Source organism: Zeus faber (genome assembly GCF_960531495.2).
Source record: "Zeus faber genome assembly, chromosome: 5".
NCBI lineage: Eukaryota > Metazoa > Chordata > Actinopteri > Zeiformes > Zeidae > Zeus > Zeus faber.
The window spans coordinates 24,426,455-24,438,524 of NC_137192.1; the positions used below are offsets into that span (position 1 = coordinate 24,426,455).

Sequence of the window (12,070 nt, forward strand, 5' to 3'; positions counted from 1 at the left end):
AAAGGTTTCTCAGATAAACACTGCCACAGACATTTGATGCAATACGTTACAAGAAATAATGGAAGAGGATGATTTGTTTCATACAAGATCATCTCTAAACAAGTTTGAATACCAAACTATCCAAACATTTAACTTTCACTTGAGGCTGTACGATGACAGTCAACTTTGACCAACATGGTCAACATGGCCTCGTGTTGCAGCATCAGGCTGTAGGTTTCTACCAGGGCCTCCAGGGGGCGCTGTTGGCTGGACTCTTCTCTTTGGTGATGCTGGTGTGGAGTGGAGAGTTGTTCTGAATCAGAGCAGCCTCACTCAGCCTTGTATCAGAGGATGGCTGCATGTTGTGGAAGTGGTCCAGCAGTCTGCTCTGGGACGGTGTCTTCACCTCATCTTTGCACAGGAAGTGGAGCGTCTCTTGGACACACCTGGAGTAACCCTGAGTGACGGCTGATGAAGAGGGGGAGCAGCTGACGTGTTGATAGAGCTGCTGCTGTCTCAGGACGTGAACGGTCATCTCCAGGATGTCTGCTTTCTCCATCTTGGAGTCTGACGGTTGTTTGAGGAACTCTGGACCCAGCAGAGACTTGAGCTGCTCGATGCTGCTGTTGATTCGCTCTCGGCGTAACTTCTCCACCTGTGGTTTTCTGAGCTGCAGAGAGAGAAAAAGAAAGTCATGAATACACTGGATCTGGAGTACAGATTTAATATTCCAAACTACTTGGTGTTGTGAATTAAAAAACAAAGTCGCTGTGAAGCTGAGTCTTGAATTTACCTTGTGAGTCAGAGTCAGGTGCTCCTCAGAAGAAGTCCTTGCTGAAGTGGTTGTAGGTGCCATGTCTGGATCACTGTGTTGCAGAGGTCTCTGAAGAGAGAATCTGATCTCTCCTGGCTTCAGCTCTCCCATTTATACTACCCAATCTGCATATGAATGTGTGGGTCTTGGTCTGGTTGCAGTTTCCCACAATCCGAACCAATCAGAGATCGAGGGAGGACAATGAGGAGTACACAGCTGCAACATGCTGCATGTTCTTATTGCTGCGGAACAATAGTTAGATGTCAGGGGAACAGGAGGAGGGGTTGGGACCGATGGAAAGAGACCGTGTGAACCTGGGAAAATAGTAGCCCTGTGAAGAGATCAGATCTGCAGCCAGTAACTTTTATGGAGCATGTGTCTATCATGGCAACCCATACGTCTGATAATGAAGACAATTGCGTTTAAGTTTTTTCAGGCTACGATAAAACCTTATGAATGTCCATTGGAAAAAAGACTATAGGAAAAGACTAATTGCCAAAACCCACAGCAGATCAATAATTCTGTTATTGCTGTACCTTTTCGTTGTGTATCCCCAATTCGTGTGATTTAAATTGTTTGTGAATTAGAAACACACCATTTTGTTTGATCATTGATGAATAAACAATATTTGAATGAATTTACCCTTTTTTATTGTGAAATAACAATCAATAAATTGCACGGTTTATTTAAAAGAATGTGATGGAGAATTGTTGCACATGTTTACTCACAAACACAAGTTTGACCCGCTACCGTGTGTTCAGATGTATCAGATGTTTTGCCAGTGTGAGTGGAGAGAGGATCTGAGTTTCTGGATCTGAGAATGATACGACCCACTGCTGTGTGTCCAGATGTAGCAGATGTTTAGTCACTGCTAGTCAGTGTGAGTAGAGAGAGGATCTGAGTTTCCCACACTGACTCCAGTGTTCTGTGGTCACTGCCTGACAAAAGGACTTTGAATGGACCTTTAGTGATGCTCCATTCCCTGTGTTGCACCAGAGACACACCTCTGATGTCACCAACCATCTGGAGGGAACGAACCCCATTGGCTGGATCTGAGGGAATGTAATATTCAAAGCAAAATCCTCCAAACAATTTGGTCACAAAAATAAACCAAAATAAATGACACACTTTTAAGTCAGGTGTCAATTGCAATATGAAAAAATACGTTGATTAACAACAGAAATCTGTATCCATAGCTCTGTTGCTTTCGGTTGAAGCACCAAGCTTGAGGGTGGGGTGGGGGCCAGCTCCTTCCTGAAGTGTGCCAATTCCCCTTTGAGAATAGCGAGGTTCCTGTGGGGCTCATGATGATGATAACACTGAAATGTGACTTCACTCTCCAGAGCTTTCCCACACTCTGCCCATTGACAGAGCTTCCACTGAATGACGGGAGTGTGCCTTGTTTAATGTTAATTCTCCTGCACACGAGCAGTGGCCGTCATCTGTTTGCGGGAATGCAACAGGGAGATTTTTTCTATGGAACCAACAATTGACTCAGCAGTAACACTCGAAGCGATCAAGCATTTGTTTACAACCAAATATATTTTTAATGCATTTTTTTTCTCTCCAGTATCACCAATTTCTTTGACCTGCCTGGAATGTTGTTGTTGTGATCCACAGAATTTGAGGTACCGATTTACTTTTCAAACTAACACATATTGAGACATTCGTGGTTTGATGTTGCGAGAGACAGCGAATGTAAACGAAATACGAATTTGGTATAAGTCTCGTAGAAGTACATAGACATTTAGAATTATCAATAATCTATTTTAGCACAGCAAAGGGAGACAGTTAAGAAGGTTCGTTTTCAGAGGGCCACACACACACCTTTAAGCCCTGTATATCTCAGGTGAAAGGTTTGGAACCAGAAACTGACTCAGCAGGGACAGTGACTTCTGTAAGCTTGGGACTATTTACTTCAAGTCAAACACATTGAACATCGTCAATGCTTTTTTTTTTTTTTAATGTTCCCAATTTCTTCTGAGAAACTTCCAATGGAATTATATCACATAAGTGATGTGCCGAGTTATTGTGATCCAAAATATATGAGACGCAGATAATGGAAGTACATAGAAATTGAAAAATGATAAACAACACAATGGAATGCTTTTTGAATGTCCAAATTCTCCTCAAAGTATTCAAGACAAACAAAGAGAAACAGTTAAGAAGGTTTCTTTTCAGAGAGCCACACTCCCCTTTAACCTCTGTCCATCTCAGGTTAAAGGTTCTGAGTCTATTGTCCCTCAGGGGCTCTGTGAGTGAGCTTCCACTGGTTTCCCACACTCTCTCCATTCACTGTTTTCATTAGAAGCACAATAGAAGTGTGTCCAAGGACCAAACACATTAGGTGCACAGTGTGACGTCACTGGTCAGGAAGACAAATCAGCTGACGTCAAAATAACTTTTACTACGACACAAGATGTTCAATCTGCAATGCAACTACCTGAGATGACTCATCAGAGTGATGTCATACGACCTCCAGTGGTTTGGTCACAACAGCCCATCCACTGCTTGGTCATGTAATCGGAGGCTTTTTTTTTTTTCATTTTCTTGTTGTTTATTATTTGGACGAATTTGATATTTTTTCACAGAAGAAATAGAGGTCATTTAGATCATAGAATAATGTACGTTAACAACAGTAATTCCCACAGTTAACCTAATTTCTCATTACTGTATGATGAGCTTTTGATTCGTGGATGAATAAACGAGTGGAGACAGGAACGATTGCAGTTCATGTTTGTTTATTAAAACAGACTGAATGTTTCTGAATAATATGTAACCTTCAAGTGAAGGCAAATATACGTGATGACACATCACAACAACATCTTGGAAAACAGTTCCAAAAAACATTGTACTCAAACAGAGTAAAGGTGAATCAGTAAACAGCTGTCTTCATAGAAGACATGGGAAATACTTGAAAAATACATTCAAATAGACAATATGGTGGGTAAATATTACTCTTCATATCAAAACTCCCAATTCTCAGGGAATTTGAACATTTAAATAAATGAAATGATCTTTAAACTGATCAGGTATTTATTATCACATAGAAACTAAGTTTAAGGAAAAAACAAAGATGTTGATCTTTAAACAGATCCGTCTTTCATAATCACACAGATTAACGGCTGGGATGAGATCAAGGCCATTTTGGACATGTTCACACAAGGAACAGAAAAAATGATTCGATCAATGTGATCATGCAAAATCCAGTTAAAACATTTTCTTTTAACATTGAATTAAATGTTGTCGTAATTTTCTTAGAAAACAAGTCTTTGCCAAAAGAAGATTGAAGGTCAGTCAACAAAATAAAGAAAACATTGTACACACATACACGCAGACTGTCAGAACGCATATTTTAAGCAATATACTTCAAGAAATAGCAGAGATGGATGCTTTGTTTGACTTCCAGAATTATTTCTTTCATCTTTTGTACTATGACAGTCAACTTTGACCAACATGGTCAACATGGCCTTGTCTTGCAGCATCAGGCTGTAGTTTAGTACCAGGGCCTCCAGGGGGCGCTGTTGGCTGGACTCTTCTCTTTGGTGATGCTGGTGTGGAGAGGAGAGTTGTTCTGAATCAGAGCAGCCTCACTCAGCCTTGTATCGGAGGATGGCTGCATGTTGTGGAAGTGGTCCAGCAGTCTGCTCTGGGACGGTGTCTTCACCTCATCTTTGCACAGGAAGTGGAGCGTCTCTTGGACACACCTGGAGTAACCCTGAGTGACGGCTGATGAAGAGGGGGAGCAGCTGACATGTTGATAGAGCGGCTGCTGCCTCGGGAAGTAAACGGTCATCTCCAGGATGTCTGCTTTCTCCATCTTGGAGTCTGACGGTTGTTTGAGGAACTCTGGACCCAGCAGAGACTTGAGCTGCTCGATGCTGCTGTTGATTCGCTCGCTGCGTAACTTCTCCACCTGTGGTTTTCTGGGCTGCAGAGAGGGAGAAGAAAAGTCATGAATACATGGAAGCCTAAATATAGCACGACTACCTGTGTATCTAGACAGACTGGTGTGAATTTAAAATTCATGGTGCACTAGAGTCTTGAATTTACCTTGTGAGTCAGAGTCAGATGCTCCTCAGAAGAAGTCCTTGCTGAAGTGATTGTAGGTGCCATGTCTGGATCACTGTGTTGCAGAGGTCTCTGTCGAGAGAATCTGATCCCTCCCGGCTTCAGCTCCCCTATATATAGTCCCCAATCTCCATATGAATGTGCGGGGTCTTGGTCCAGTTGAAGGTTCTCCGATTCTGAACCAATCAGAGAGCAATTGATCAATACAGAGCTGCCCCGTGCTGCATGTTCTTATTGCTGGGGGACAAAAGTTAGATGTCAGGGGGAACAGGAAGTCGAATCACAGGTTTCATCACAGGTTGGCATTTGATGGAGAGGGACTCTGAAGATATCAGATCTGTTGCCTGATGCTGGGATCGACAACTTCAAGAGAGCGTGTGTCCAACATCCCATCTCACAGCGATTGACTCGATTATATTTCCTTATATTTCCTCATCTTATATATTTTCTAATTAACCACTGTGTGTAAAACTCACCCTCCTTTTTGCACACATTCACTCACATTTCTCACTGATTTAAATTCACATAGTTTGATCTCATGCAAACAGTAGAAGGACCCGGGGGTTGATTTATTAACTCTTTCCAGAGGAGGCAAATTTGTGAGCCTGTAAATGGAGGAATATTGCGGTCATTGGCACATTTCATGTTGTGTTATTTCCAATATGTCATTTCAAAATAATGTTTGATCATCTAAGTCCTGATAATATTTGTCTCTGGGGTAACAGAATTCTAATCCTCAATTTAATGTCAACAGCGTAGTCAGGAAACACAACCAGGATAATTAAAATCAATTGAACATTTACAGTATAACACTGAGCCATTTAATACATACTGTATCGGATATTGTGGCATTTTCTCAGGGATATTAAATAGACCGTGACCTTGATTCGAGAGGTAAAGGGGCTGAACTCCATCTGTCCATCCGTCCGTCTGCCTTGGTAATCCCTAACTGAGGCTCAGGTTTCCCCTCACCCCCCCCAGGCAGCACACTTCCCTCCTTGGTTTAGCCCCCACAGCTGGCTCCCGTGCAGGGCTGAGCCCCGGTCCCACGCCCTTCTCCTCGCTCTGGAGCTGGGAGCCACCGAGGCACACGGCTTCCCACACTTCTGCATGCAGCCCGCTCAGCTGCCCACACAACAGAAGTGTGTCTGTAACGGAGCCCCTATTCCCATGCAGGGGCAGGAGTGACCTGGGCTCGGTGACAATGCGGTTTCACTATTCCATCTGGCGCAGTTATAACCTCACAAGAGAGCTTTCAAAATAAGCTCATATTCATTCTTTTTGCAGACATGTAACTTTATCTCTGAAATGATTTTTTTTTTTTTTTCGATCAATGAACACAACTTCAGCCTCAATCAATAAAATGTTACGTATTTCAGTCATTATTGCTGGATAATTTACACACGTGATTTTTATATTTGGAAGTTTTAGAATACAATGAAAGAATAAACATTTTCAGTTGCAATGACTGTGTTAATTGACTTCCAACGTATTCCTCGCGGTCACAGCCACTTTCCCATGGAATATTTTTGACAATCTGATTTACATACATCGTAAAGAACAACATCCCACCTGTTCCGCGCGGCGGTCCTTACATTCAGGCCATTGTCTTGCACTCTGAGCCTCCTGATAGGCTGAAGAGCAGAGAGCAGAGCGCAGGCTGAGGAGCATAAATGCCGAGCTGAGATGGAGATCTTGACAGTCTCCTGAAAAAAATCCTTGAACAGCAAGACATTAGCAGTCACCTTCTACAAAAATACCAACTGCAAAACGGGAATCATATTTTATCTTTTATTTTTTCTCAACAAATATCTGATAACTCAAGGCCAACACCTCCAAATGGCTCCTTATATGGATCTCGAACTTCAAGGCACCGTGAAGGAACAGCTTTTTAGGTAAGTCTACAGGCACTAAGCACATTTAAGCATAACTACAGTTGCTGTTAGGGTCCTGAGATGCAGTGTTCTCATAGATTTAAATTCCACATTTGGGTTTGGAGTTTCTTTCAATTAATTCTCTGTATTTTTATTCCACCGGTTGTGTGACTGGAGATTTTGCTATGTACAGTATGTGTATATATATAAAGTGCTTGTTTCTCCCTTCAGGTGTAAACTCCACATGCTAGAGAGGAAGTGCACCACCGGAGTGGAGAAGCTGAAGGTCCTGATTGCAGAACACCTGCAGAACGGAATCCCGGCCTCAGACATCCGAGAGAAGACGGTGTCGTTCTTCACGCTGAGAAAGGCCCTGCTGTCACACAACGGCTACTCAAAATGCACAAGGGAGATCCTCCGCCTCTTTCCAGCCGCAGAGGAGGATGTAGCGCCACTGTGCCTTTGACCGAGATGGAGGACAGAAGACCTGGGCAGAAGGCTGTTACCGGCACTGGTGACTTAGAAACTGGACTAAAACTGTTCCTCACTGGACTGAAGTTGAGATGAAATTGAAATCTGTTATTTTACACATCACAAGGTCGCTGTCTGTTTACTGTGGGTTGCAAGTCTGCTGGTAATTAGAAAATGCATGATACGCATTGTGACTATCAGTTTTACCGCATTAGCCTTTCTGTAAGAGAGCTGAAAGACGGATGCATGGCCTCATGAATGCTGCCCTGACATTGACGTGACAGCGCTGAGCCAGAAATGTTCTTTCCTAGAAGCTGTGTACCGTTTGGTTTTAAGGTTGCAGCATACCAGGTTTTGCCACATAGAATAATTCGTTGATGTGTCATACCTTGATGATTGGCAAAAAAAAAAAAAAAAAAAGGTTCCTCCTTGCGTGTAAAAAACTTTTACATCTACTTCCAAGAATGTTTGCCCACGGTACCAAGGCAAACACTGCCCAAGTGACGTAACAACCCGTGGGCAAGATTCTGGAATTTCTTCAAAGTCTTCACCACGTCTCAAGAGAGTGCGAACCATTCCCACACAGAAATGGACTTTTCGATTATGTTTTTGAAACGTTACATTTATTGATTGATTAAGCTTATATTTTAGGCGGAAGATCAGCTTGAACTATTAATATCCCTTACTTTAAGGGAAACCATGATTTTGCTTATCTAAACATATTGTTTAATTTTGTGTTGTTGATTTACAATGGTATCGTGTATACCAAAAAATAAAAGTTTATGTTTTCTAAAAAATAAAAGCAAAATACGTAACAGTATTCTTTTTTTTTTTTTTCACTTCGTATTCATATTCGTCATGTTTATGAAAGCAGAATAACCTGATCGCGAGATGTATCGTAGGGCAGGTGGCTAAAAGTTAGCTGTTGGAAACATCAATAATTTAAATAAGTTTGTATATACAAACAGGGTGTTTTGATTTCAGATATGCATAGATAAAAATACATACAAGAGGCAGGCATCACTTGCAAGGTGTTTTTCAGTGATCATAATGCAGTGTTGGACCAGATATAAACAGCCGCTAATGAACTGAATTTAATTATGTTTTGTTGATTAATACAGCTTCAGTTCATCTTTTTGGTTTGAAATAGAATCGTTTCTAAAAATCCAATAGTCATTGGTAACTTAGTCTACTAATTTGTAATGAAGTGCTTATTAGTTAAGTGGTATGTTTTTTTTATTGACGATGACAGCACTGCAGGTACAAAAACGAAGGGAAATCAGCGAATGATACAGGTTCCTTCCAGATGTCTAAAGACTATGCTCCCTGCCTTCAGCGTGGCAAGACGGTGTGGAGATAGTGGCTGTCCATAATAGACCACAGCACTCTGGGAAAATGGGCCGTGCTCTCTACACACAGTGACGTCCAGCCAAGCAAACAGAGAAAACATCTGCCACTGTACTTCTAAACTGCAATCCCATATGATAGACATAGGGACCCTTTGAGAGACAAGAAGAAGAAAATAAAACAGTACATATTAACTGATATGGTACCAATACGTTGGTCCAATACCAATCTTTTAATAGACAAGCCTATCTGTCAGATAATAAAATATAATATGATATAATGGATATAATCATCTAATTATGCTCACTATATTTGGTTAATCATACCACTCATTAATCTCCACTCTAAGCACCTTGGTAATTAAAGCAAGTCAGTAATGTATTCAACTTTACCATTCATGGGTCAGTACAGTAATTGGAGGGACAAGGCGCTCCAAATATTTGCTGATGTAAAACCAAAAAAAAAAAAAAAAGAATTGAAGTGCGACAAACGTTTGAGAGGAAAGTTAGGCTGGTTTAGGTTGTTTTAGAATTTATACAATGATCCCGATATCAGACGACAGATCTGGTCCCGGCCTCATCTTTCCCAGGGTCTCTCCGCCACCCCCTGCCTGTTCCCCTGAGATCTATTGTCCCCCAGCAATAAGAACATGCAGCATGTGGCAGCTCCGTACTCCTCATTGTCCTCGCCCGTTCTCTGATTGGTTCAGACTGTGAGAAACTCCAACCAGACCAAGACCCAGACATTCATATGCAGATTGAGGACTGTACAGTATATAGGACGGCTGAAGCCAGGAGAGATCTACAACACAGTGATCCAGACATGGCACCTACAGTCACTTCATCAATGACTTATATTAAGGAGCACCCGACTCTGACTCACAAGGTAAATTCAAGACTCAACCTCACACTGACTATTTTTATTCACATCAGTTTGAAAAGTCAAAGCTTTACTTCACATTCCATGCGCTCATAACGATGTTTCTCTCTCTGCAGCTCAGAAAACCACAGGTGGAGAAGTTACGCCGAGAGCGAATCAACAGCAGCATCGAGCAGCTCAAGTCTCTGCTGCGTCCAGAGTTCCTCAAACAACCGTCTGACTCCAAGATGGAGAAAGCAGACATCCTGGAGATGACCGTTTACTTCCTGAGACAGCAGCAGCTCTATCAACACGTCAGCTGCTCCCCCTCTTCATCAGCCGTCACTCAGGGTTACTCCAGGTGTGTCCAAGAGACGCTCCACTTCCTGTGCAAAGATGAGGTGAAGACACCGTCCCAGAGAAGACTGCTGGACCACTTCCACAACATGCAGTCCTCCTCTGATACAAGGCTGAGTGAGGCTGCTCTGATTCAGAACAACTCTCCTCTCCACACCAGCATCACCAAAGAGAAGAGTCCAGGCAACAGCGCCCCCTGGAGGCCCTGGTAGAAACCTACAGCCTGATGCTGCAACACGAGGCCATGTTGACCATGTTGGTCAAAGTTGACTGTCATCGTACAATATCGTGTAAAAGTAAAATAATGTAGTTGTTTGAAATTCAAACAACTTGAAAGAATAATTTCTAACTAGAGGAAGAAAACCTTTCTTCTGCTTATTGTGTGACAAATTTGAACTGTTTGTCAGGTAAATGATATCTATTTCCGAAGAAAACCTTTTTTCAGTTTGACGTTCAAACGTCTATTACCAAGTTGTTGTTTTCTAAGAAAGTTATACAACTTTGCATAAGCTTCTCTTTGTGTAGAGAGAATATGTTTTGTGGAATTCACATGAGTTAGACGTTAAATCAGATCAATGATTTGTTGTTGCCTTGATATGTTTAAAATTTGTCAATGAGCATTTTGATCAAGTGGTATATATGTTCCTTATGTGAATATGTCACCACCATCTTTTCCAAGTTGTTGTGGTTTGTCATCACGTCCATTTTCCTTCAGTTGAAGGTTGTATGTATTATTCTGAAAATTTCTAAAATTCAGTCTGTTTGAATAAACAAACATGAACTGGATACTTAGTTTCTTGTCCTTATTCGTTTATTCATCCATAAATCCAAAACAGGTCCTCATACACTAATAAGAATGAATAAGAATAATGAAACATGTGTGAATTACAGTTGTTAACATATATGATTCTCTATTCAATATAAGTTATGTTTGATCTAACCAGAGAAATTATGTATTACTTTGGGCCAATTTATATTAACCTACAATATATTTGAATGGTCTCTGATTATATCTAATTGATAAACAGTGGATGGGCTATTGTGACCAAACCGCTGGAGATTTTGTTATATCACTTTGTTGAGTCATCTCATGTAGTTGCATTCCAGAGAGAACATCTTGTGTCATAGTAAAAGTTATTTTGATGTCATCCATTTTGTCTTCCTTAACAGTGATATACTGTATACTGTAACTTCTATGTGTACGTATGTGTATGTGTGTGTGTGTGTAATATATATATATATATATATATATATATAGTAATTGTTTTTGTATAACAGCTTTAAATTAGGTTTGACCATCTGCATTTCCCAAAATAGCAGAGATTTATTTTTGGCTTCTTGTCATCAGAATCAGAATCAGAATCAGAAATACTTTAGAAATCCCACTCATGTAGTTTCATTCCAGATACAGAAGATTTGGTTCATAAAGGGAAAATTAACTTTAAAGGTTTTGATTATAGGCAGCTCTTTTGTCAACAGTGATGTCTAACGTAATGTCTAAATGGGGAAGGCGTGGGAATCCAGTGAAAGCTCACTCACAGAGCCGCTGTGGAACCATAGACTCGGACATTTGACCTGAGATAGACAGGAGTTAAAGGGGAGTGTGGCTCTCTGAATACAAAAACCTCATCTTTGTCATATATATATATATTTTTTTTTAAGGGTTAGCGCAAAGCCATTATTCTGATGTGAACTTATATTAAAAATGTTCTAATAATAAATACAGTATATTCTGTGTTTTTTTCACAGTGACATTGGCAAGATTAATTGATCAAGTTTTTTTCCTTCGAAAAATATACAGTTAATTTATTGCAGTCTTTGTGAAACACAGTTACTTGATTCCAGGCGGATCACTTCCCCAGAACCATGTCATAGAATTACATCTGACCTTTTCACTGGAAATGTGTGACATATTAATGAAACCTCACTGGAAAAAAAATGTTTTAGTTGTAAATAAAGTCAATAAAATAAATTGAATCAATAAAGTCACTGAGGTCTGGGGATGGTCTGGTTTGAGCAGCCACACTTGACCTGGATCTAGGTGATCGGGATCAGAGTGGCTGCATACCTGTCGCTCGTTGGTTGGTCGAGCAGCAGGTAAAACCCCCATCCCTACACACACTCAGGAGAAGAGTTTGTGCCATGACATGTGTCTGTCTGCTTCTGAGCTAATTCCAGTGAGCCCACTCTCTACAATTAACTGGTGTTTACAACCGTCTTCTGTGTCTCTGTGCGGGAGGGCCCTGAAAACGCCACCTGGGTGGCGTGTGGTAGGCGAAACTCCCACAGTCACTATCCC

The 12,070-nt window shown here is 41.1% G+C and overlaps 2 protein-coding genes across 2 annotated transcripts; one reads left to right on the plus strand and one right to left on the minus strand.

Annotated features, from left to right (window-relative positions):
* Positions 1 to 217: 217 nt before the first annotated feature.
* On the minus strand, positions 218 to 4,909 carry LOC307230626 (transcription factor HES-5-like; the record flags this gene model as incomplete). The annotated part of the gene is made up of 2 exons (XM_080001062.1): positions 218 to 649; positions 4,847 to 4,909. The coding sequence occupies 2 exons, from the start codon at positions 4,907 to 4,909 to the stop codon at positions 218 to 220; spliced, it is 495 nt and encodes a 164-aa protein (XP_079857188.1).
* Positions 4,910 to 9,363: 4,454 nt separating this feature from the next.
* LOC307230223 (transcription factor HES-5-like) lies at positions 9,364 to 9,983 on the plus strand (the record flags this gene model as incomplete). The annotated part of the gene is made up of 2 exons (XM_080000458.1): positions 9,364 to 9,441; positions 9,552 to 9,983. Exons 1-2 carry the CDS (start codon positions 9,379 to 9,381, stop codon positions 9,981 to 9,983), a joined length of 495 nt encoding a protein of 164 aa, XP_079856584.1. The 5' UTR covers positions 9,364 to 9,378.
* Positions 9,984 to 12,070: the final 2,087 nt, after the last annotated feature.